The 19,899-nt window shown below is 42.5% G+C and overlaps 2 protein-coding genes across 7 annotated transcripts; one reads left to right on the top strand and one right to left on the bottom strand.

Annotated features, from left to right (window-relative positions):
* Nucleotides 1–240: 240 nt before the first annotated feature.
* On the bottom strand, nt 241–9,025 carry gk (glycerol kinase). 4 transcript variants are annotated; one of them, XM_062447460.1, is made up of 21 exons: nt 8,856–9,025; nt 7,432–7,505; nt 7,155–7,261; nt 6,979–7,056; nt 6,670–6,749; nt 6,425–6,562; nt 5,898–6,007; nt 5,612–5,678; nt 5,180–5,197; nt 4,076–4,111; nt 3,899–3,966; nt 3,776–3,818; nt 3,493–3,573; nt 3,217–3,295; nt 2,986–3,082; nt 2,739–2,823; nt 2,440–2,560; nt 2,152–2,295; nt 1,935–2,021; nt 1,582–1,668; nt 241–1,059 (listed from the first exon to the last, which is right to left on the bottom strand). In XM_062447460.1, the coding sequence occupies exons 1-21, from the start codon at nt 8,856–8,858 to the stop codon at nt 1,052–1,054; spliced, it is 1,611 nt and encodes a 536-aa protein (XP_062303444.1). In that variant the 5' UTR covers nt 8,859–9,025; the 3' UTR covers nt 241–1,051. The 4 variants fall into 4 exon arrangements, with proteins under 4 accessions (XP_062303444.1, XP_062303441.1, XP_062303443.1 ...); XM_062447457.1 differs by lacking the exon at nt 8,856–9,025 and adding an exon at nt 8,219–8,415; XM_062447459.1 differs by lacking the exons at nt 1,582–1,668; nt 8,856–9,025 and adding an exon at nt 8,219–8,416.
* Nucleotides 8,488–19,779, top strand: LOC134007784 (POU domain, class 2, transcription factor 1-like). 3 transcript variants are annotated; one of them, XM_062447454.1, is made up of 14 exons: nt 8,488–8,573; nt 12,039–12,101; nt 12,397–12,488; nt 13,135–13,305; nt 13,796–13,907; nt 14,025–14,116; nt 14,240–14,428; nt 14,655–14,796; nt 15,349–15,494; nt 15,619–15,786; nt 15,897–15,972; nt 16,103–16,337; nt 16,520–16,590; nt 16,752–19,779. In XM_062447454.1, exons 1-14 carry the CDS (start codon nt 8,534–8,536, stop codon nt 17,024–17,026), a joined length of 1,872 nt encoding a protein of 623 aa, XP_062303438.1. In that variant the 5' UTR covers nt 8,488–8,533; the 3' UTR covers nt 17,027–19,779. The 3 variants fall into 3 exon arrangements, with proteins under 3 accessions (XP_062303438.1, XP_062303440.1, XP_062303437.1); XM_062447456.1 differs by having other exon boundaries at nt 13,793–13,907; nt 16,520–16,578; XM_062447453.1 differs by having other exon boundaries at nt 13,793–13,907.
* The last annotated feature ends 120 nt before the right edge of the window (nt 19,780–19,899 follow it).

The raw sequence follows: 19,899 nt of genomic DNA, 5'->3' as shown, positions 1-19,899 counted from the left end.
GTGTAATGTTGTGGTTGAAATTGTATTATTGAGCTGTGCCTGGTCAAAATACAAGCCGTTTTGGGTCAACCACCAAAATAGGCTATAGAACTGCACTTCTGATCCTTGACTAATCTGTGGTACTTTCTATATGCACGATTTGTACATGGCTAGATTTGACAAATGAACAAAATGTAAACGTGTGTAAATACAGAAAGTGTGTAAGTCTTACAGTGTGTGAAAGGTGGGTTGGAGGACACAAATCAAGTTCTAGGAAGTAAAAGTCATGGGTGTCCAACAGCATGCTTACATTCACAAAACAACTTACACAAGCAGTGTATACCATTTCCCCAAGATTTTCACATCTCACTCTGGCCTCAAAAAGCAGCACAGCAAATAAAGGTCTATAAATCTATTAATTTTCCCTTCAAAACAGTGTTACAAAAGATAGAGCTTGGTCAGTCTTTTTACACCGCACACCAGACAAACATCTATAAAGTGCTCTAAAATCCCAAACAGCCATTGGTGGAGACAGTCCCTAACATCACATTTCCAAGAAGATACTGCAATGAATTCATGCACAACAGTGATGGAGGTATGTAATGACCAAAGCAGGACAATTCTACATGTGATACAGGATCCCTTTCTACAGAGGCTGTGGCTCACACACGATTGGAAGTACAGAGGATGGAACCATGTCAACATGAATGACGCTCTTAACTGCTTTACAAAACAAGCCACACAAAAACATAACACTGGAAATATATTGCACACATCACAATCTACACCATACCATGTCCCATTCACTCACAGGAAGCATTAGGATCTGGGGATGTCACTCGTCCAAGACTTGTTCACTCACTCATTCACTCATTTTACAAGTTAATTCCAGTGGATGTCCAGAATGACATCCAAGCTCTAAGGACATCTGGTTTTCAGTTGGGAATGTTCATGTAGGCTGTGGTCGTGTAGCACCACAGCTGTGGAGGCCGGTGGTGGAAGCAAACAGGAAGGATCTGGGGACAGGTCCCCCTCTCTCTCTGTCCTCTCACTACAACGTGGCTTCTTAGGTCTAGCAGTCTAGCAGGTCACAGGAGGTACAAACAAAGACGGGACTTATCAGAGTTTTACATGAAAAAACATTGGATAGTTCAGTGTTTTTGCTTCACTTTAAAAAGCTTTAACTGTATATTGTAGCTAAAGGTAACTTGGAGCAGACAGCAAGCTGTTGGACCGTGGCAGATTGTCTAATATGCCCTCTTACTTCCCTCCCTCCCTTTTAGTGAAAATTGAATTTGAAAGTATCTGAACAGGTCTTGTTAGTTGTCTGGGAAAGCAGAGCGGGGGCTGCGGTCTTTTAGATACCGCACACTCAAACAGGAAAAAAACATAAAAAGTAGGCTATGGCGGGAGGGGTGTCAGGGTTAGCATTACATTACTCAACCATGCAATGTTACTGTGTGGATGAAGTCTTATCACACCTATTATCATCCTCTCACAGCATTACGGTTTTACATAACCACCACTCCACACTCCATGTAATCTCTCTCAACCACGCATCTCATCCACTCAACATACAAAAACACACCAGTGTACACTAACCTGCAATGTATTTTGCTCCAATTAACATAAACAAGCTACCCAGTATGTAAAAGCCCAGTGGGGCACTACTGAAGATACTAGTTTCACCTGCCAGTGGTCCACACCCAGGTCCAATTCAAGCAGACAGGAGAGAGAGAGAAACAGTAGAACAAATGAACACAACACACAGGCTGTAACAGCTAGAGACATTGGTGCAGCCACTTCAGGGATCCCTGCTCATTTAATCATGATTAAGAGAAAGCCTATTGAGTTTAAGTTTTACAAATAGTCAACTGCCCTTAAACACTTCCTGGGGTGAACTGACTAAAAGAATTGGCCTTAAATGTGAAATGTTGCCAGTCACAGAGTAATACCGTTTCCATTGCTGATGGGCTCTGTGGTCTCCCAGTTCATGGATTTCTGCACAGCTTTCTTCCAGCGAGCATACCTAAATTCACTCTCTACCCAACATAGAGAGAGAACGTATAATGAAAGATACCGAATACATAGCCATCTGTCCAGGTTGCCAAGTTCAAATGCATTTCCCCCCCACATTTTTTTATAATTTTAAAATGCCGGTCACACCCTTACCTTCCGGGTTGATCTGTGGCTCAAACTTCTCGGAAGTGACCTCGCTGAGGTCCTCTGGGTTAAGGCTCCACACACTGACCCCTTCTGCTGACCCCGCTGCCATGGCAGCCCCCAGAGCTGTGGTCTCCGGCATGGATGGCTTCACTGGAACGACACAAGTGGGACCTTTATTACCATGAACCTCCTTGAAAATGGTGTAATGCCAACAGTCTCATTTTATTTGAGTTGGCTAGGGACAGATTTTCTGACGGGTAGGTGGCTAAAAGGGTTTGTATGTGTGTGTCTTACCGACAGGTACGCAGAGTATATCTGCTTGCAGCTGCATTAGCAGTCTGTTGGAGGTCATGCCCCCGTCTACCTGCAGCTGAGACAAAGGGATCCCACTGTCCTGGTTCATCGCATCCATAATCTGTACCCCAGCAAACAGGCAAATACACACGGCAGAAAGTCAGCTCCCCTTTAGGATTACATTTCTTATCACATTCGCTTTGACAGAGGCTCTAGTGTAAAGAAAAACATTATTGAGAACCGGGACTGAAAATATAGTTTTTTTGTTGTTTTTAATTGTCTGTGAGGGGGACTCTTGCCTCTCTTGTCTGGAAACACACAGCTTCTAATGCAGCGAAGGCCAGGTGACTTTTGTTAGTGAACTGAGTCAGGCCGCAAATTATTCTGAAACAAAAATTTTAGAAATATTTCCATAAAGAAAGGACTACATTTATTTCCCTATATTTCCCCCTTTTGATTGAAAAGCAAATGTAATCTTGTGTTTAGGGTTCCAGAAGTGAAGCAGGAGGGCTGGAGCGCTCATGGTTATTGTAGTCAGTTTCTCACCCTCGTGCGCTGGGCTCCCAGTAGGGGGCGTACAAGCCAGAGAACGCAGGAACAAAGTAACACCCGTACGACGTCCCTACAGAAGCAGCCAACTTCTCTAAGGAACAGAGAGAACACTTAGATCTGTCCAAGTGGAATGCTCATGATGACTCCAATTATTCCCCCAAAAATCTGTAAAAGAATTCTGCGCATGCATTTAAAAGGTTTGAAGAGATGATAAGTCTGTCTTACCCAGCTCAGTGGAGGTCTGAATGATGCCTAGGTTGTCCTTTAACCAGCGTACTACAGCTCCCGCAATGGCCACTGAACCCTGGGGTGACACAGGCCAATGGGAAAATCAAAAACATCCAATTGGAATAGGAGCTGATGAAATTATACATGCAATAACCAATCATAAGTTAAGTTAGAGCTAAAAATATGTTTACTCAGTCATTGTAAATAAGACATTGGTATTCCTTTGTCAGCTAGGATAAATTAATATAGTTTTCTTTAAAGTATAAAGTTTACCTCTAAGGCATAGCAGGCGGGTTTGTCTCGGCCCAGTTTGTAAGCCACGGTGGTCAGAAGGCCGTGGTCAGACATGACGGGCTGTGAGGCAACAAGAGAGAGGAGGAGGTTTACATGGTGCCCCACTGGCTCTCTACCAACTCCTTATGGGATGTGTCTAACGGTCAAGGCTATCAGAAGCTCAGAACTCAGAAGGCTAAATAATTTAATAAGAGTAAATAAATCCCTTTGTTTAAACTAAAAGACGTATTCTTGTTGTAAAAAGAAATCTACTTTAAAGTACCTTGGCTCCAGTGTTTCTCAGCAGAAAACAGCCAGTCCCATACCTGAAAGTCCCATTACTCATGGTCATTACACAGTATCGTGACACAGACATATCACACACTGCAACACACACACATCTTACGTGTTTTTGGCCTGTCCATCTTGAAAGCACATTTGTCCAACAAGGGCAGCTGATTGGTCCCCAAGACACTATTGAAACAGAGGCACTGGTTGGCTGTTGTAATACACACTATAAACTGCTCATACATGCACAATCTCATATGATGCAATGACCAATCACCGAGATAATTATACTTACCCCTGAGATTGGAATACCAGAGAGCGAGCCGGATGTCTACCAAAGAAAAAAAGATACTTTAACAAACAGAGACAGCTTCTCACAACTGTTTACGCATACACCATTACCCAACAGCTGAGTGAATACAAATTAACCTTTTGAGACTGAGCTAAACCACACAAACATTTCACCAAATATGCCCATGGTAATTGTGGATTTGCATTCTCTCAAATGTGTCCTCTTAAATCAAATCAAAATGTATTTGTATAGCCCTTTTTACAACAAGACATTCGAACCAACCTCAAAATAACCCTGTCAGATGGAACAGGAAAGAGGTCCCTTAAAGAAGGAAAGGGGGAGCAGGATGAGGTGTGGGGTGGGGGTGTTAGAGCAGCCATAGAGATTAAATGTCTTCACTCCGAAGAACCAGTCAGGCCATTTTCCGCTTTCACCTGCCCATCTTGAGGGATCAAGGCGCTAAAAATGTCAATTAAGATCATAATAGTTCATCCTGGCCCTTTATTAATACCGTTAACTAAACAGATTTTGTTTGTCAAAACCTTTGGAGATCTATGGTTTAGGCTCAATATAGATGGGCCCAAAGAGTGAAGAGATTTACAGCACATGAAAGCTGTCTTGCAATGACAGCACCAACTGGAAGCTGGGCAGTCAGACAGGAAGGAAGTGTAGAACCTTTGGAAGCTGTGGGCTTTAGAATGCGTGCTCGACAAGAGCAGAGCGACATGCCACAACAGGAGGAGAAATAAAACGTAGAAACACACCCATCCAGTACATTTCCAATCTGAAAAATGATATAGGGGAAGCCCAAGTACATGGACCTGCAGGCGCCAATCTCAACACCCTCAGCGCCATTGGGCATTTTCTTGATAATCATAAAACATAAATAAAATAATACAGCTCAACTGTTGTTATGACCAGAGACGTGTCTTTTTAACCAAGTGGTTTTCTAATTGTTCATTCAAGCCTTAGAGGTTCTCTAAAGGCTTGGAAATGCACCGTTTGATGGCTTCACCATTTTAGAACAGTCAGAAGCAGGATCAAGATTAAGTGACAACCACCACAGCAAGAACAACAACAGGGATGATGGTGCTAATGTACACTTACCAGGCTAGAACTTATTTTCTACCAGTGGGAGAAGTGAAACAAGAACAACAGGGCACACAATAGAATGCCGGCTGTGACATCACCACAAAAAACTTTCAGCGATTCCAAAACACATAACAAAACATGAATTACTGAACTTATTTTAAATGATTTAGACAGACATTCAACATACGGCAGACATTGGCTGCTAAACAGTCAGCCTACATGTTTGTTTTCACCTTCTGAAATAATATCCTAGGCATCTCTGTCAGCCACTGATTTAGATATTACGCAACATCCACCACACTCTACAGTTAGAAACTACAGTAAGACTAAAAGAAAATAAACAAATATCGTTCTGATTTGGGTCTTTGCTAGCATTTGTCAAGCACGCCAACAACGTGTTTCTGCAACAATACAAAACAACACTTGAGGTTGAAAATGGAGGCTCACCATTAAACCGTAGATTTCAGAGGAACTCCTAACTTTCGGCAGGATCTCCATTGGAATATCAAAATATCTGTTGACAACAAATTGCACAGGTCCAGCCGTGATATATATTATAATACCAAAATGTCAAATTCCAAACTTATTTGAATACATTTAATGTCAGTATGTGAATACTTGACACTTCAAGTCCATATTCTATAGAAGTACATGCACTTTCGGAAAAATGAATTAGTTGTATGTATCTCTAAATTGCATGACTGTATGCATGCATCTTAAAATCTCCCCATACTTGCAGAGCTCTGGGTCCCACTCCATGGTGTGGATGTTGAAGAGCATAGTCCTGCTGGCGTTGGTCACATCGGTGCAGTGGACACCTCCTTTCTTCCCCCCTGTCAGACACTGGAATAGGGCCATCACACAAAACTGTGTTGATATGCATATGGAGCACAGATACATGGAACACTATTTGCATGATACATTTTTTTCACAGAGCTCACATCTATGAAGCTTGAGCAACACTGTCCAAACAAACATCCCATGTAGGTTTGGAGGCAGTTTCAAATGGTTTCTCTGTTAACAATAAATCTTAAGTGAGAATTAGTCTAGCAACCTTTCTTGACTCTCAGACAAAAACTCTGACAAAAGCCATCCATCCCTTTAGTGAATTACTTTACCAATGTCAGGTTATAGCTCTATAGCAAAAGCATTAATGCCATCAAAAATTTGATTTGACCAGATGACAACCATTACTCCCCTCTGTCCTCCCTGCCACCTGCAAATTGTTACTGATACAGAACACTGGCTTCCAGAGCTCACCCAGATGAGCCAGGAGTCAATGGTCCCGAACATGGCTCGGTGTGTCAGGATCGCCTTGTGGACCTCATCCACGTTATCCATCAGCCAGCGGAGCTTCACAGCGCTGAAGTAAGTACTGATGGGAAGGCCGGTCTTGTGCTGATCAGATAGATTAAGCATAGAAGCGTAGAAGATTGAGAGTGGGTTAGAGCGCTTCAGAGAGCTGGACCAAAATATGAGCCCACCCCTCCCCCGATCCCCCTCACCTTCAGGTGGTTCTTGTTGCGTCCAGGGGTCTTGTTGATGAGCCGCTCTACTGTTGACTGCGTCCGCAAATCTAGCCACACTGGAGAGAACAGTGAAGATGTTGCATTCATCTCTATGTGGGGGGGGGGGGGGGGGGACTCTAATGGTAAAGGCATCAGTGGATTTAAAAGAGGATCGTAACAACTCCACCTGTCAGGTCCCAGGACACTGTAAGCCTAGGACTGAATAATAAGCATTTCCCTTGGAGACACAGGCATCTTTAATCCAATTGAATCCAATCCTGTAGCATGTGCATGATCATAACTTACCAATAGCATTGTAAAGTGGCTCGCCTGTCTCCTTATCCCAAACTATTGTGGTCTCTCTCTGGTTAGTCACTCCGATTGCTGAAAGATTTCATTTTGAATAGCATTGTAATTCTGAACACTTGAGGCAGACAGGGGGAGACAGACAGGAAGGATAGAGAAATAGTGCACTACATTACCTTTGATATTGGAGATGTCTATGTTGAGCTGGGTGAGTTTTTCACATGTCCTCTCCATGCACTCATAAACAGACTGGAGTATATCTTTGGGATCTTGTTCCACCCAGCTTAACAAGAAAAGAAAAAATGATATTCGGTTAAAACTGGTAATAACTGAAAGGGGTTGAGAGTTAGTGGTTGTTTTTTATTTTTATCTGAGTTAGTGGTACAGTATACACGTCAGGAAGGAAACTAAATTGGGATTCCAGACATGATCATATCACTTATTTACACGTACCCTTCTTTGGGGAAACTCTGTTTTATCTCAACCTGGTGGTGGCTGAGAAGCTCTGCTGTTTTGGCATTGAACACCTACAACAAAGAGTGGAGGAAAGAGAGAGTGGATGCACACCATTTTCTTCATAAACCCGATGACACACTTCAGCTCACTGCTAAGGTGGATTCTTAACATGAAAAGTAGTGCCCCTGGGAAAATCCTTAACAGGGGGTTTAGCTTTAAGTACAAAGGGGTGAATAGGTCATTGATGGGTGGTTAATGCAATAGTTCTGTCCCTGTGCGTTTTGGATAGGTTTTCATGTTAAAAAAATACGATTGGAAGACTAACAAGCTGATCAAACCGTTTTACAGCTCAGGAAAGAGACTTATGACCTCTGGGTGGTGATGAAGTAACTTACTGCATTACGATGCTAACAAATACATTTCATTTTCATTAAACTAAGACATAGCAAGCTACCTTGATAGTTACTGCATAGACAACTGGGAATATTTTATGATAATGTTACCAATTAAGTGAACTATATACACGTGTGGTGTAGGCGAGGCACTACTGTATCAACAAACAAATCTGCCGGTATTTTTAACATAGCCTACTACGTTAAAGTTATTCACTGTTTGAACGACAAGTACGTAGCCTACTGGTTACAAAGCTACATAATATGTAAAGGGACAAACACACGAATACGCTAACAGTAAGCAAATATAGTAATAGGGTTATTTAAAGGACGTGGCTAGCTAGCTATGCTAGTTGCGTTAGCTGGAGACCGTCTCTGCGGATTTGACTTACCAAAAACCGTGTAGAGCTTGTGCCCTGGTCAATGGCAGCTACTAACGGCCCCAGCATAACCCGATTTGAAGATGCAGCCATGCTGCCGTTCATGGACGCAGTGAGTGTCCTTGTGTGGTCGGGGCACAGTTGGAGCAACCGGTTAGGTTGTGGGTGGACAGCCGGTCGACCATGCGCGAAAGACTCACGCAAATGACGTAGCTACCCAACCCACAATATTAGAGGATGGATTTTGCTCACGAGCTCCCTCTAATGCAAAGTCGTAGACATTACATAATGGGTCTAGGGGGAATGCATTTGTTTTAAATATTCAATATGGCTGACGGGGGAGTAGTGAATCAGAGTGCAGCACCAGGTAAATTTTACATATTCATTTGCAGACTATTTTAATCCATTCATGTTGATATTGTCACTACACGGCTTAGATACTAGCCTGCAAATGCACTTGCTGTAAATATTAGCTAGCTTACGAAAACCACCACAGTTTTACTGTTATTCTACGGTTTTGAGGGCTGTCGTCAGATCGGAAAACAGACGGGCTAGCAGGCTAGCCAGCTCAAAAGCCATTTCTGGTTAGCCTTCCTTTGTGTGGAAAGGGGACGCGTTGCATATTCATGTATAATCAAAAATAACTTACCATATTGTATCCATAATTAGTTATGTGTGCGCAAATAGTTGTCAACTTGCTAACAAGCTTGTATTGTGAGAGTCAGGGCGGTAGAGCTATCACCAGGGTCTAGCTAACATTTTAGTATTGTTTGCTTTTTTATGGGGCAGTTCGTTAGCTAGCTCGCTAGTTAGCTAGTTAGTCCATCGATGGTTTGATGGTACTGTAAGTTAACCCCAGGCGGCTATTATAAATACATTTACCTTGTTAGCTCGCAAGCTAATGAGTTTGCAAAACACGCCCACAACTACACATATGTTTTGCTTGGTGCATGTAGTATATTACTGGATGTAAAATTAACCAAGGCGCTAGAGCATGCTATGCAATCATAGGCTAGGGACTCTCGGTAGCTAGCCAAATCGAGGCGATAATTACATTGTCTTTCGCCATTCGTTGCTGCAGTGCTACATAGTGGTCATTGCAATCACTATTTCTGTTCCACAAATAATTTTTTTATCAGAATACTGGGACTATTGGGAAAGAAGAGTCATATTTTCCCGGTGTAGTTTAGTCCAATGGCTCGGTCAGGCCACCAGATTGTCCAAATGTTTGAGTGATTCAACGTGGTCAGGTCTGGTCTTGCCAAACGAAGTACTGTTGGCGATCAAGTAGCACCCAGTGGTTAGTGAATTCTTTTTTTACATGATCTCTCTACCGCTAGCTCTTCTTTCAACAATTCAGACATTTTAAAGATGAGTTCGGTCCTAGTTTTTCCTGCCTCGATCCAACTGTGCAGAAAGTTATGAAAATAATGTAGGAATATAACTTTCTTCTAGTATTTCTGCCATTGCTTGCGGTATGTCGAATATATTCATCACCCAAGTGTGATAATGTTGCCTCTGTGTATTTGCAAGGTGGTGCCCAATTTACATGTCTTTAAATGGTCATTGAACTAGGGATTGGTCCTGCATGTCGTAGCCTAACAATTTCGTTGAGTTGCGTAAATAAAATCAGTCAAAGTTATGTTAAATAATTTTTAGAGTGGAGATTATGTGGCAAGTTTTGGTGAAAACACACAACTCAAGTATTAATTCAGTAATAGGCTACTGCAATTCATTGCATACCTTGTCCATAGTTCCATCACATGAGCAGATCATTCTTGCATCACATGTACTGTACACAGTTTTTTATCATATCTGAGTCCACATATTCAACATTCCACCCAGTGAGCACAATAATTATGGTAAGTTTCGATGATATTACTGGGGTGAATATGTGTATTATGTTAAGGGTAAACATACTAAAATAACAAGCAAATGATAAAATAATACATAAACTAAATATTTATTAATCAAAATAATACTATCCTAATTCGAACCCTAATTAATTTCAAATTTGGTTAATTCCCTCCAAATTCCCTCTTTATTCCCCTTCCCCCAAATTACTGAATATTTCCACCTCTAAGAATTCCTTGAATTTTGGAGCAAGAAATCAGTAAAGCAATTAGAGGATTCCTGAATACATTATCAACAAAATGATACTCCAACATCTTCCTTCATGCATTTACAATAATACATAATTTAATGACCAGTGCTTTGAAACTGGAATGCTTTAGTAAGTGCTCACAGACTGCGACAGTGTTATGTCACACTGTCCCAAGTCAGCAAGCTACACCAACAAACCAACGTCTGTGCCTGTAAAATGACTCTTGAAAATAAAGGGAAGCTGCCAGCACACACTTATTTATTCACCACATTGATCAAATAATAATCAGGCAAGGGGAATGAATGACCGATATGAACCCTGTTACACATGATAGCTGAATGTTTGACTTATTCCTGAATGTAACTTTTAATCCAAATTTGTGTATTATGTTTGGTGAACCGGACTGGTTACAATTGCCTGTAAATGTTGTTCCAATGGTGTTTTTCTCTAGTCTCAGTTGGGATAGATAGTTACAAATAATTTTGCATGCTTCAATTTAAATGTAATTTGAATGCACAACATATTTTTCCCTTGACTGTCTCTTTGTGTTTTTCCCTTATCTATTTTGCATTATGCAGTGGGCCTTTCAGTAATGCAAGCATAGCCTAATTAATTGCAAAGGTATTATTCAAGGTTATTAGTCTAATTGAAATATTTGCATAATGCATTATGTGTTAATATAGTTTATAAAGGGGTGCCCTGCTAGCATCTAAATGTAAATAGGACCATGTTTTTTTTTATTCACTTAAAAGTTTTCTTAGACTTTACTCAACACAAAGCTTTAGACAACTAATGTTCTTCAGTCATATCTGCTTTTGTGGTTATCCTAACGTTTTTGTAAGCCACTGCCGCTCTTTGCATAGGCTACATTGTGACTGTAAATAACCAAACCTCTTAACGTTAGCCAGTAGACCTATATCTTACTCTGTCAATATGTGTGTGCAGTGAGTTATGGTCTGTGCTTTTATCATTTTGATAAGAGGTGCTTTAACATTTGTCAACCAGATATCCCTACATTTGGTGCTACTACTTTTTCTGTAATAGAAAAATAACTTGCATAGACCCCCCCCCCTCTCCCCCGATGGCTGATAGGGGGTGTGTGTGTAACTGAGTTAGAAATTGACTTTATTGGACACACTTGCTTTTTTGTGTGTGTGTGTGTGTGGGGGGGGGGGGGGGGCTGTCCAATTAATATGCAAATGACCTGATAAATATGCATAGAGATTGTTGAATTATGCAGAAAGCTTTTCGAGCTCTGTGTGAAATGAATTGCTCGCAGGACTTCAAAGCCCTGCGCCTCTGCCTAACGAGAAACTGGGGGCGACATTTGCATACAGCTCTAATCAGCTGAATACTGATTAAGCTTCGTTACAGAAGCAACCAGCTGCATTCTTTGTTTCTGGTCTGTACCAGAAAAAGAAAGCGAGGGGGGGGGGCAGTGGGGTGTACGAAGGGAAGAAAAAAGGGAGTAGAGAGACAGTTTACCACACTGTGCTTGTGACAGTGAGAGGAACGCACGTGAAGATACTAGCTGGTCATTTAAGAGAAAGGAGAGAGGGCCAGTATAGAAGAGACTGGGGGGGAAAAGGTATGTAGTAATTGTCTACTGAAGGTGAACATGCCCGTGTAGCTGGTGGTTAGAAGAGTAAAGAGCACTGTTGCTGAGCTGGTTACTCCACTGGTGAATCCATATTTTAATCATATGCCTTTTCTTTCTTTTAACGGCAGACTCCTTTAACAATCTTTCTGCATCAAATAGTAGCACAATGGAGAATGGGGAAGTAGCCAAAGGTGAGTTGACCTGCATTTATCTGACTGATATCTGAGATCCTTCATTTAACACCAGGGTTAATACTTTCTTTTTTTATTAATACATTTTTTATCACAGCACGTTATTTTCCCATCCTGGCAGGACACATAACCATACGCGTATTTTAAAAGGGTTTTTTAAAGGGGTATTTGAAGTAATTCTTGTTAATTCATCATGTTCAATTATTGATGGAAAATGTCTATATACACAGTTTATTCCTTTTTTAAAGTTTCGATATTATACTAATATCTCGTTTTTTCCACTGTATAATTCTAGATGTCCAAACAAATGGACTGGAATCTCAGAAGCAAGCGATGCAGATGACAACCAGCCTAACTAATGCACAGTCACAGGCTCTGCTTCAGCAGGTAACAAAGATCCCTGCCATCCAATACCTGCACATTGAATACAACTTGTAGATGGTTACAGACACCGATGCACATTTGCACACATAATGCCTGAATTGTGAGTAAGATTAAGACAAATGTACAGAGCATGGAGAGTCTTTTTCATTCCTTCATGTTGTTTGTGTTGCATTTGTTAGAGGCTTCATACTAGTTTAGATCTATTGCCGAATGCACGCCACCAGCAGTGCTGTTTAAGAGGATTCATGGGTGCCCCAGCATTGCCATGGCAACTGCCCTTTTGCCTTGGCACCCGGCACTTGTTGCCAGTTTGAAAAGCAGCGGCCAGCACGCCTTGGCACCACCCCTTATCTCCCAGAGACAAAAAGCTGAGGGAGCAATCTCCACAGTATGCTAATAAGGCCCCAAAACAGGGGGTGGGCCTTTATGCAAATGAATTGAGAATTAATATACATGTCATGCACAGCATAACTAAGAGTTTATTATTCATACAGTTACTTCCTCCGCATTGCCTTGATTCCACAGTAGGTTGCAGCAGTAGACTTAACGAGGTCCGGAAAATCTTTTATCTATGCCACTGAAGTGGTGTAGAAAACCTTGCTGAAACTTTCTGCTTCATTTGAATTCTCCTCTCTCTCCCCTCCCCCAGTTGACCATGGCACCAATGCAGCAGCAGCTGTTCCTCCAGCAGGCCCTGGCAGCGGCCGTGCAGCAGCACTCAGCCTCCCAGCAGAACGGCACCACAGGAGCAGCCATCTCTGCCTCGGCAGCCACCCCTATTACCCAGCTGCCCCTGTCCCAACCCCTGCATTTCGCTCCAGTAAGGGCTACACACTCACACACCGTCACTGTAGACTGTAAGAGTCAGCGCTCCTCTGGGGGAATCTCAAATACATTATAGGACAAGGTTTATCCATGCAGGGTTTCCCGCAGCACTTTTCAGTTATGGCGGCTGCCTAAGCAACACACGCCTGCCGCCTTAACTACGTTTTTTTTATTTTTTAATAGCGATATCCGCCTAGTTACTCTGTCCTGTTTTCTCCCTTCCATTCCAAAACGCCAGTCTCCCTTCTCTGCAGAGCGCATTAGTCTATCGCACAAACTATCCCCCCCCCCACCCGGTATGACGGAAAACCCCGTCATACCGGGGGAATACCACATCAACTGACACATTTTCTGCGGGAAACCCTGCCATTGTTTGATCTTCTGTGCCATGTTTCTTTTACCATTTCATTGTGGCCGTATTTCACTTGTATACTTCATCGACTTGACGGCGCTGTATTGACCTCTGTGTTTTTCCCCTGTAGCAGCTGCAGCAGCAGGGCCTACAGCAGTTTGTGTTGGTGCAGCCAGGCCACCCTATCACTACTCAGCTACAGCCCACCCAGTACATCATCTCCCAGAATGCACAGGGTCAAGCCAGTAGGTGGCACTACTAGCACACACACATACAGTGTATATATATATACACAGACACATGAAAGCTGTTAAGCAGTTTATTGAAAGCAATGGTCCACCTTTGTTTGTCTCTGTCTCCAGGTTTCCTCCAAGCCCAGAACCTTGTCACCCAGCTACCTCAGAGCCAAGCCAACCTCCTGCCCACCAATACAAACATCACCCTCACCACACAGGTCTGTGTAGGGGGCACCGACACACACAGACACACACTTTGCTGTGTAGGTTGCAGTGCATTATGCAGTATGCTTTAATACGTTTAAAGACGTATGCTAATCATTACTGTCTTTCAACCTCAGCCTTCCACGCCCACACGGACCATCGCTGCCACGCCCACCAGGACTATAGCCGCCACCCCCTCCCAGATGCAGGGCCCAGTCAGCAAGCGCGAGGAAACAACCTACATGGATGATGTCAACGAGCTGGAAGAGCTGGAGCTGTTCGCCAAGGCCTTCAAACAGAGGAGGATCAAACTGGGCTTCACTCAGGTGGGTTTTTAGTTTATTTATGTACGTAATATTTTTTGGACCAGTTTAGTTGATTGTGAGTGAAAAATCTTTCATTTCAAAATCCTGACTGCTGGCTGGCTTCTACTTGTCAGCACACACATTTTAATGAGATGATTGTAATCTTATGACAAATTTCTGTGCCAGCGATTTACAGTGATTAGTAGAGCTGAAGAGTGGTTCTAACCCTCACATTCCTGTCCAACAGGGTGATGTGGGTCTGGCCATGGGGAAGCTGTATGGGAATGACTTCAGCCAGACCACCATCTCTCGCTTCGAGGCCCTCAACCTGAGCTTCAAGAACATGTGCAAGCTCAAGCCACTGCTGGAGAAGTGGCTGAACGATGCAGGTTGGTCCTGCCCTACTGCATGCTGTGTGTTACCACCTAGAACTGTTACCACCTAGAACTGTTACCACCTAGAACTGTTACCACCTAGAACTGCTACCACCTAGAACTGTTACCACCTAGAACTGTTACCACCTAGAACTGTTACCACCTAGACCTGTTACCACCTAGAACTGTTACCACCTAGAACTGTTACCACCTAGAACTGTTACCACCTAGAACTGTTACCACCTAGAACTGTTACCACCTAAACTGTTACCGCCTAGAACTGTTACCGCCTAGAACTGTTACCGCCTAGAACTGTTACCACCTAAACTGTTACCAACTAGAACTGTTAACACCTAGAACTGTTACCACCAAGAACTGCCACCATCTAGAACTGTCACCACCTAGAACTCTCACACATCTAGAACTGTTGCTTATCACTAGCCATGGTTTGTGTTCTCTTCCATTCTTGGTGTGTTTGGACCAGATCTGTAGTATCTACTGGAGTGGACCCATTTGTAGAAACTCTCTCTAACCCAGTAATGTGACCCCACCCCTCCCTCCATGTAGAGCACGTGAATACCGAGACCAGCTCCAGCCCCCTGACCTCCCAGTCCTCCCCCAGCCTGGCCCTGGAGCTGCTCAACCGCCGACGCAAGAAGAGAACCAGCATCGACACCAACATCCGCATCGCCCTGGAGAAGAGCTTCATGGAGGTAACGCGCTAAACCACACCCAAGTACAACCTCTACCCTCCAAGTCAAGTGCTCCAAGACAACGAGGTTGAAGCTTCGGTCAAGGCCATACTCATGTGTGTGTCGTTCTGCCCCCCCCATGTAGCAAAACCAGAAGCCCAGCTCCGAGGAGGTCACCCAGATCGCGGACCAGCTCAACATGGAGAAGGAAGTGGTCCGCGTCTGGTTCTGCAACCGCAGACAGAAGGAGAAGAGGATCAATCCCCCCAGCAGCAGCGCTAACAAGGCCCTCTACTCCTCCACCAAAACCATGGTACGCTCCCTTACGCTGAATTACATGCGGTTCATGTCTTAACCCTGCCCCCCCTCCCCACCTCTGTGATTTGACCCTCCGTCACAATAACTTTCTGTCTCGGTCCTCAGGTGAGCAGCAATGGCAGCCTGGTCACCAACGTAGCTCAAACCACTGTGGCAAACTCCACCAGCCCCAGACTCACAGGTAGTGTGTCTGTGTGTGTGCTTAAGATGTCCGTGCCTATCATGGTGTTAAATGTGTGGAGTTGTTTACATCGTGAACTCTGACCTCTGCCTCGTTCCTTGCTTGAGTATAAGTGTGTCCTGTGTTCCAGGCCCTGGGATGATCGGCGGAGCCACCTCTGTTCTGACACCAGTCATTTCCAGTGCCCCTTCCACCATGACCACCGGGGCCATCACCCCTGTCTCCACGATGGCGATGTCACAGCCTGCCGTTGTCATGACCACGCAGGCACCCTCCATAGCTGCAGGTTTCCAGGGCAACGGCGGTCTGGCTGCAATGGCAGCGGTAGCAGCTGGGATAATGCCTCCATCTCAGTTTACCACAGGGTGAGGCAGACACGCACACACACATATGCACAGTTAAAAATGTAATTTAAAACCAAATGTACACACACATGCCCTCACATGCATAGCTACCCACAGTCACCTGAATGAGAGTGTTTATATTGGTTGTGTCATTGTAGTCAGTTACGTTTTTAATCTAATGAAGGCTCCATCTCTTCTCTCAGAGGGGCCTTCCTGAACCTGTCCAATGGAGGACTAGGTTCAGCACTGGCCACCATCCAAGGTTTGTGGAGTGGCAAGTACAACCCTATGTCACACCTATCACAATGATCTCACACATGCCATTTTGCCTTCTTGGCACTCAGCTCCTTTACAAACAGGACTTGGTGATAGGCTACTGTAGATATCACAAGTTAAAAGATCGTTTCCTTCCCAATTATCTCTCTCCCTCTACAGCTCTGGCGTCTAACGGAGCTCTCCCTCCCATCACGTCCATGGACGGGAATGGGAACTTGCTATTTGCCAATACCAGTACTGGCTCCACCCCCAACTTGATGACCACACCCCTGTTCCTCAACCCCCAGAGCCTTTCCCTTTTTGCTGGCAGCCCTGTCAGTCTACTGCCCACAGGGGGAGGCGGAGCTCTGAACCTGCAGGTCTCGGCCAATGGGACTATCAGCACCGTAACAGCACCTGTCAACACCATCACTACCGCCTCCAAGGCCCAATGAACTCAAGGCCACGGTCCCTCCCACCTACTTACTGATTTTTTTTTTCTTTATTATTTTGCTATTACCAAAAAGTCATGTTGTGGGGGGGGGGGGAGTTTATTGGAAATTATTTGTTATCTTCTTTGTTTTTGACAGGGAGTTTTTATTTATCACAAGGACTGCTTATGAAACCAAAAATGTGCGAATTAAGATTTACCTTACTAAGTCTTGAATGACATTATCACACTAACTTTCTAGAAACATGTCCCTTCTGAGATTAGATGTGTTAGCTGTGAAAATTGTTTCTTGACCTGTTGAAACAGATTACATAGGCCTGCAGTTAGTCTGATTATATAGGCCTGCAGTTATTTCATAGAATCTGAAATATGGTCATGTATTCTTACCGTGTGTGCTTGCTTTGTTAGAGTAGCAGACAGGACAGAGGCTTGTGTTCACTGCTTGTTGTGTGGGTGTTTCTCTGGAGTCTCTGTCATGTTCTCGGTTATAATGCTTTAAAAACAGTTAGGAAGTCACAGTGATGTCCACCAAGCCGGCTGGATAGTACAGAGGCTAAGATTGCATCTTGTCTTAAGAGGCAAATGAAAGCAGAACAAACAAACACCAAAATGTTGAAAACTCTTATCCAGATAAACCAAAAAGTACTCGTCTAAGACATGGCATGTATTCAAGCTTAGATTAGCATAAGTACAGGTAATTATCCAATGGACCTCTCCAGACTGTGGGAATAAGAATGCAATAATACTTTGAGAAAACTTTCCAAAGACTTAAAATGTTCGTCATTTACATTAATATCCTGCCTCCAAAGAGAGTCAAACGGGTTACCAAAAAACATCGGACAGTGACTCTTTATAGAGGTTCATACCCTGGGATTGGATCTCCCTTTCTCCTTAGCTTTACAAGTGTGCAGTAAACAGTGTGAATTCGCATCACTGGTTTTACAGGTTTCCTCTTATGCATCTTTGCTAAACAAGGAGCCTGGATTTGACCTTTTTACCTACAGTAGTCTGAGATGTGGGTGACGTCTAGGTGAAAAGTACTGCCTACTTATGTTACACCTATCACGATACTATTAAGTACCTCAAAAGCCAAAAAACGGGAGAAACATTGAAAGGCCAAAAATTTTGACATTTATGACTGCAATGGCAAGTACGACTACTACAACTACTACTACTAATTTCAATATATTTAGATTTTTGTTTTCATATCTTGCCTTCATACCAAAGCATATAGTATTTACTGTATTGTAGCTGGGTTCCTGCTATTGGGTTTGTTTTTTTCTTGGCTTAGTTTAGTTTTTGATTGGGGTCTTCCTATGTTGAATAGTTGGGAATGTCCTATGGGACACTTATTTGGGTTTTGTACCTTTTTACTCCTAGTTCTTTTTTTGTAATGTATACACACAAGTAATATATATACAATAAATTCAGTTTTATATCTTGTAAAGGGTTCAAATGAATGTAGTGCAGCAACTCAATAGGAATTTCAGACAGTTTATCTCTAGACCAAATATGTTAACCCAGGGTGTTGACTAATCTTTTTTTATTATTAATTTTGGATTAATAATTAATCATTTGAACACAAGTGAAATTCAGTGTTTCCTGATTTCCTTGTGCGATTTAACGTTCAACTTTTTATTCACTTCTTTTTTTCAAAACCAACTTATGTTTTTGCAATCATTTTCACCATTTTATTTATACATTTGTTAGCATGGGAGAAAATCACTGGTTTAAGTTGTTTCCAGCTTTTAAATGCCTTAATGGTTGATAATAGATGTAGCGATAGACTGTACTGTTATTTTCAGGTTATAATTCATGTTTGTAAACACTTAGGCTCATTTATTCCTACAAATTAACTAAGTGTGTGTTGTATAACCGTATCAAGTGATGTATTTTTGCAGTTTACAATGTACTATGGAAACAACAGATGCTGGGGGCCTATTTTTTCTACTCACTTTATAACTGTTGAACCCTATTGAACTCCAGGGGGCAGCATGATCTGTGTACGCATACATGAATGCATGTTTGTATGATAGGTCAATATGCTAAATATTTGAAGAGAGACCATTGCCCCTGCATAGACCTCTTTTCTTTTCCAACCAGAGTTGCAGGTGATCTGAATGTAAATAATGTTTGTGTTTCTGAATGCTGCCCCCTACAATACCTCTCTTTCTAAAGAAACCAAAGACTTGTAAGGTCATAGTGCTCTAGCGCACACACACAAACCCTGTCCTTTACTGTTATTCACTGTCGACCGGTATTCAAACGTACTATTTGGATTTGTGTTTTGTCATTTATTCATAAAGTAGAGAGCATATGGGATCCTGGAAGCTCTATTCCAAAGTAATGGCAAGGAAAAATGTAATGTTCACTTAACCAAAGATGACTCCTACTCCCTTAGTTTCATTTCCCTCTATCCTCCCTACCTACCTGCAGAATGCCTGTCTTAGATGCAGAACCAAACACTGGGATCCAAAGCATAGATGTATATTTTGGTACATATCAGGGATGATAAAAGCCAAGCAAAAAATGTTGTGTTGTTGAAAAACTGCTTGTTTTAGTGTGTCATACTTTTTCTTTTTGTCTTAGTGCAGTATGTGAATGCAGAACTAACTTACTTTAGTAGATTGTAAAATGTAAGGTATTTTTGTAAACTGTGGGTCCAGTGACTTGGATTCACTGTCCTGTTTCATTATTTAATACAAACCAAAAAATAACAAATAAATGACATCTTTCAAAAATAAAGCATTTGTTCATATGACTGTCCTTGTTCTGTTGAATTCATTGAAATAATATTTTTTTTCAGAATTTCTTTGATTTGAATATTTTTTTGGTAATGCATCGTGTAGGTCTTAAATTTATATCTTTATGGTCTTA

This window comes from Osmerus eperlanus, chromosome 21 (genome assembly GCF_963692335.1).
Source record: "Osmerus eperlanus chromosome 21, fOsmEpe2.1, whole genome shotgun sequence".
Taxonomy (NCBI): Eukaryota; Metazoa; Chordata; class Actinopteri; order Osmeriformes; family Osmeridae; genus Osmerus; species Osmerus eperlanus.
The sequence above is the reverse complement of the archived record's forward strand: the minus strand, read 5'-3'. Positions and strand labels throughout refer to the sequence as shown.

What these genes read in the sequence shown, in the direction of transcription:
- gk (XM_062447457.1), bottom strand. Translation starts at nt 8,311, where the DNA reads ATGAACGGCAGCATGGCTGCATCTTCAAATCGGGTTATGCTGGGGCCG. An exon ending in CAGAGTTTCCCCAAAGAAGG is followed by an intron (nt 7,262 to 7,431) that starts GTACGTGTAAAT and finishes TTTCTTGTTAAG; the next exon opens with CTGGGTGGAACAAGATCCCA. An exon ending in GCAACAAGAACCACCTGAAG is followed by an intron (nt 6,563 to 6,669) that starts GTGAGGGGGATC and finishes CTATCTGATCAG; the next exon opens with CACAAGACCGGCCTTCCCAT.
- LOC134007784 (XM_062447453.1), top strand. Translation starts at nt 8,534, where the DNA reads ATGGCTGACGGGGGAGTAGTGAATCAGAGTGCAGCACCAG. An exon ending in GAATGCACAGGGTCAAGCCA is followed by an intron (nt 13,908 to 14,024) that starts GTAGGTGGCACT and finishes CTCTGTCTCCAG; the next exon opens with GTTTCCTCCAAGCCCAGAAC. An exon ending in TGGAGAAGAGCTTCATGGAG is followed by an intron (nt 15,495 to 15,618) that starts GTAACGCGCTAA and finishes CCCCCCATGTAG; the next exon opens with CAAAACCAGAAGCCCAGCTC.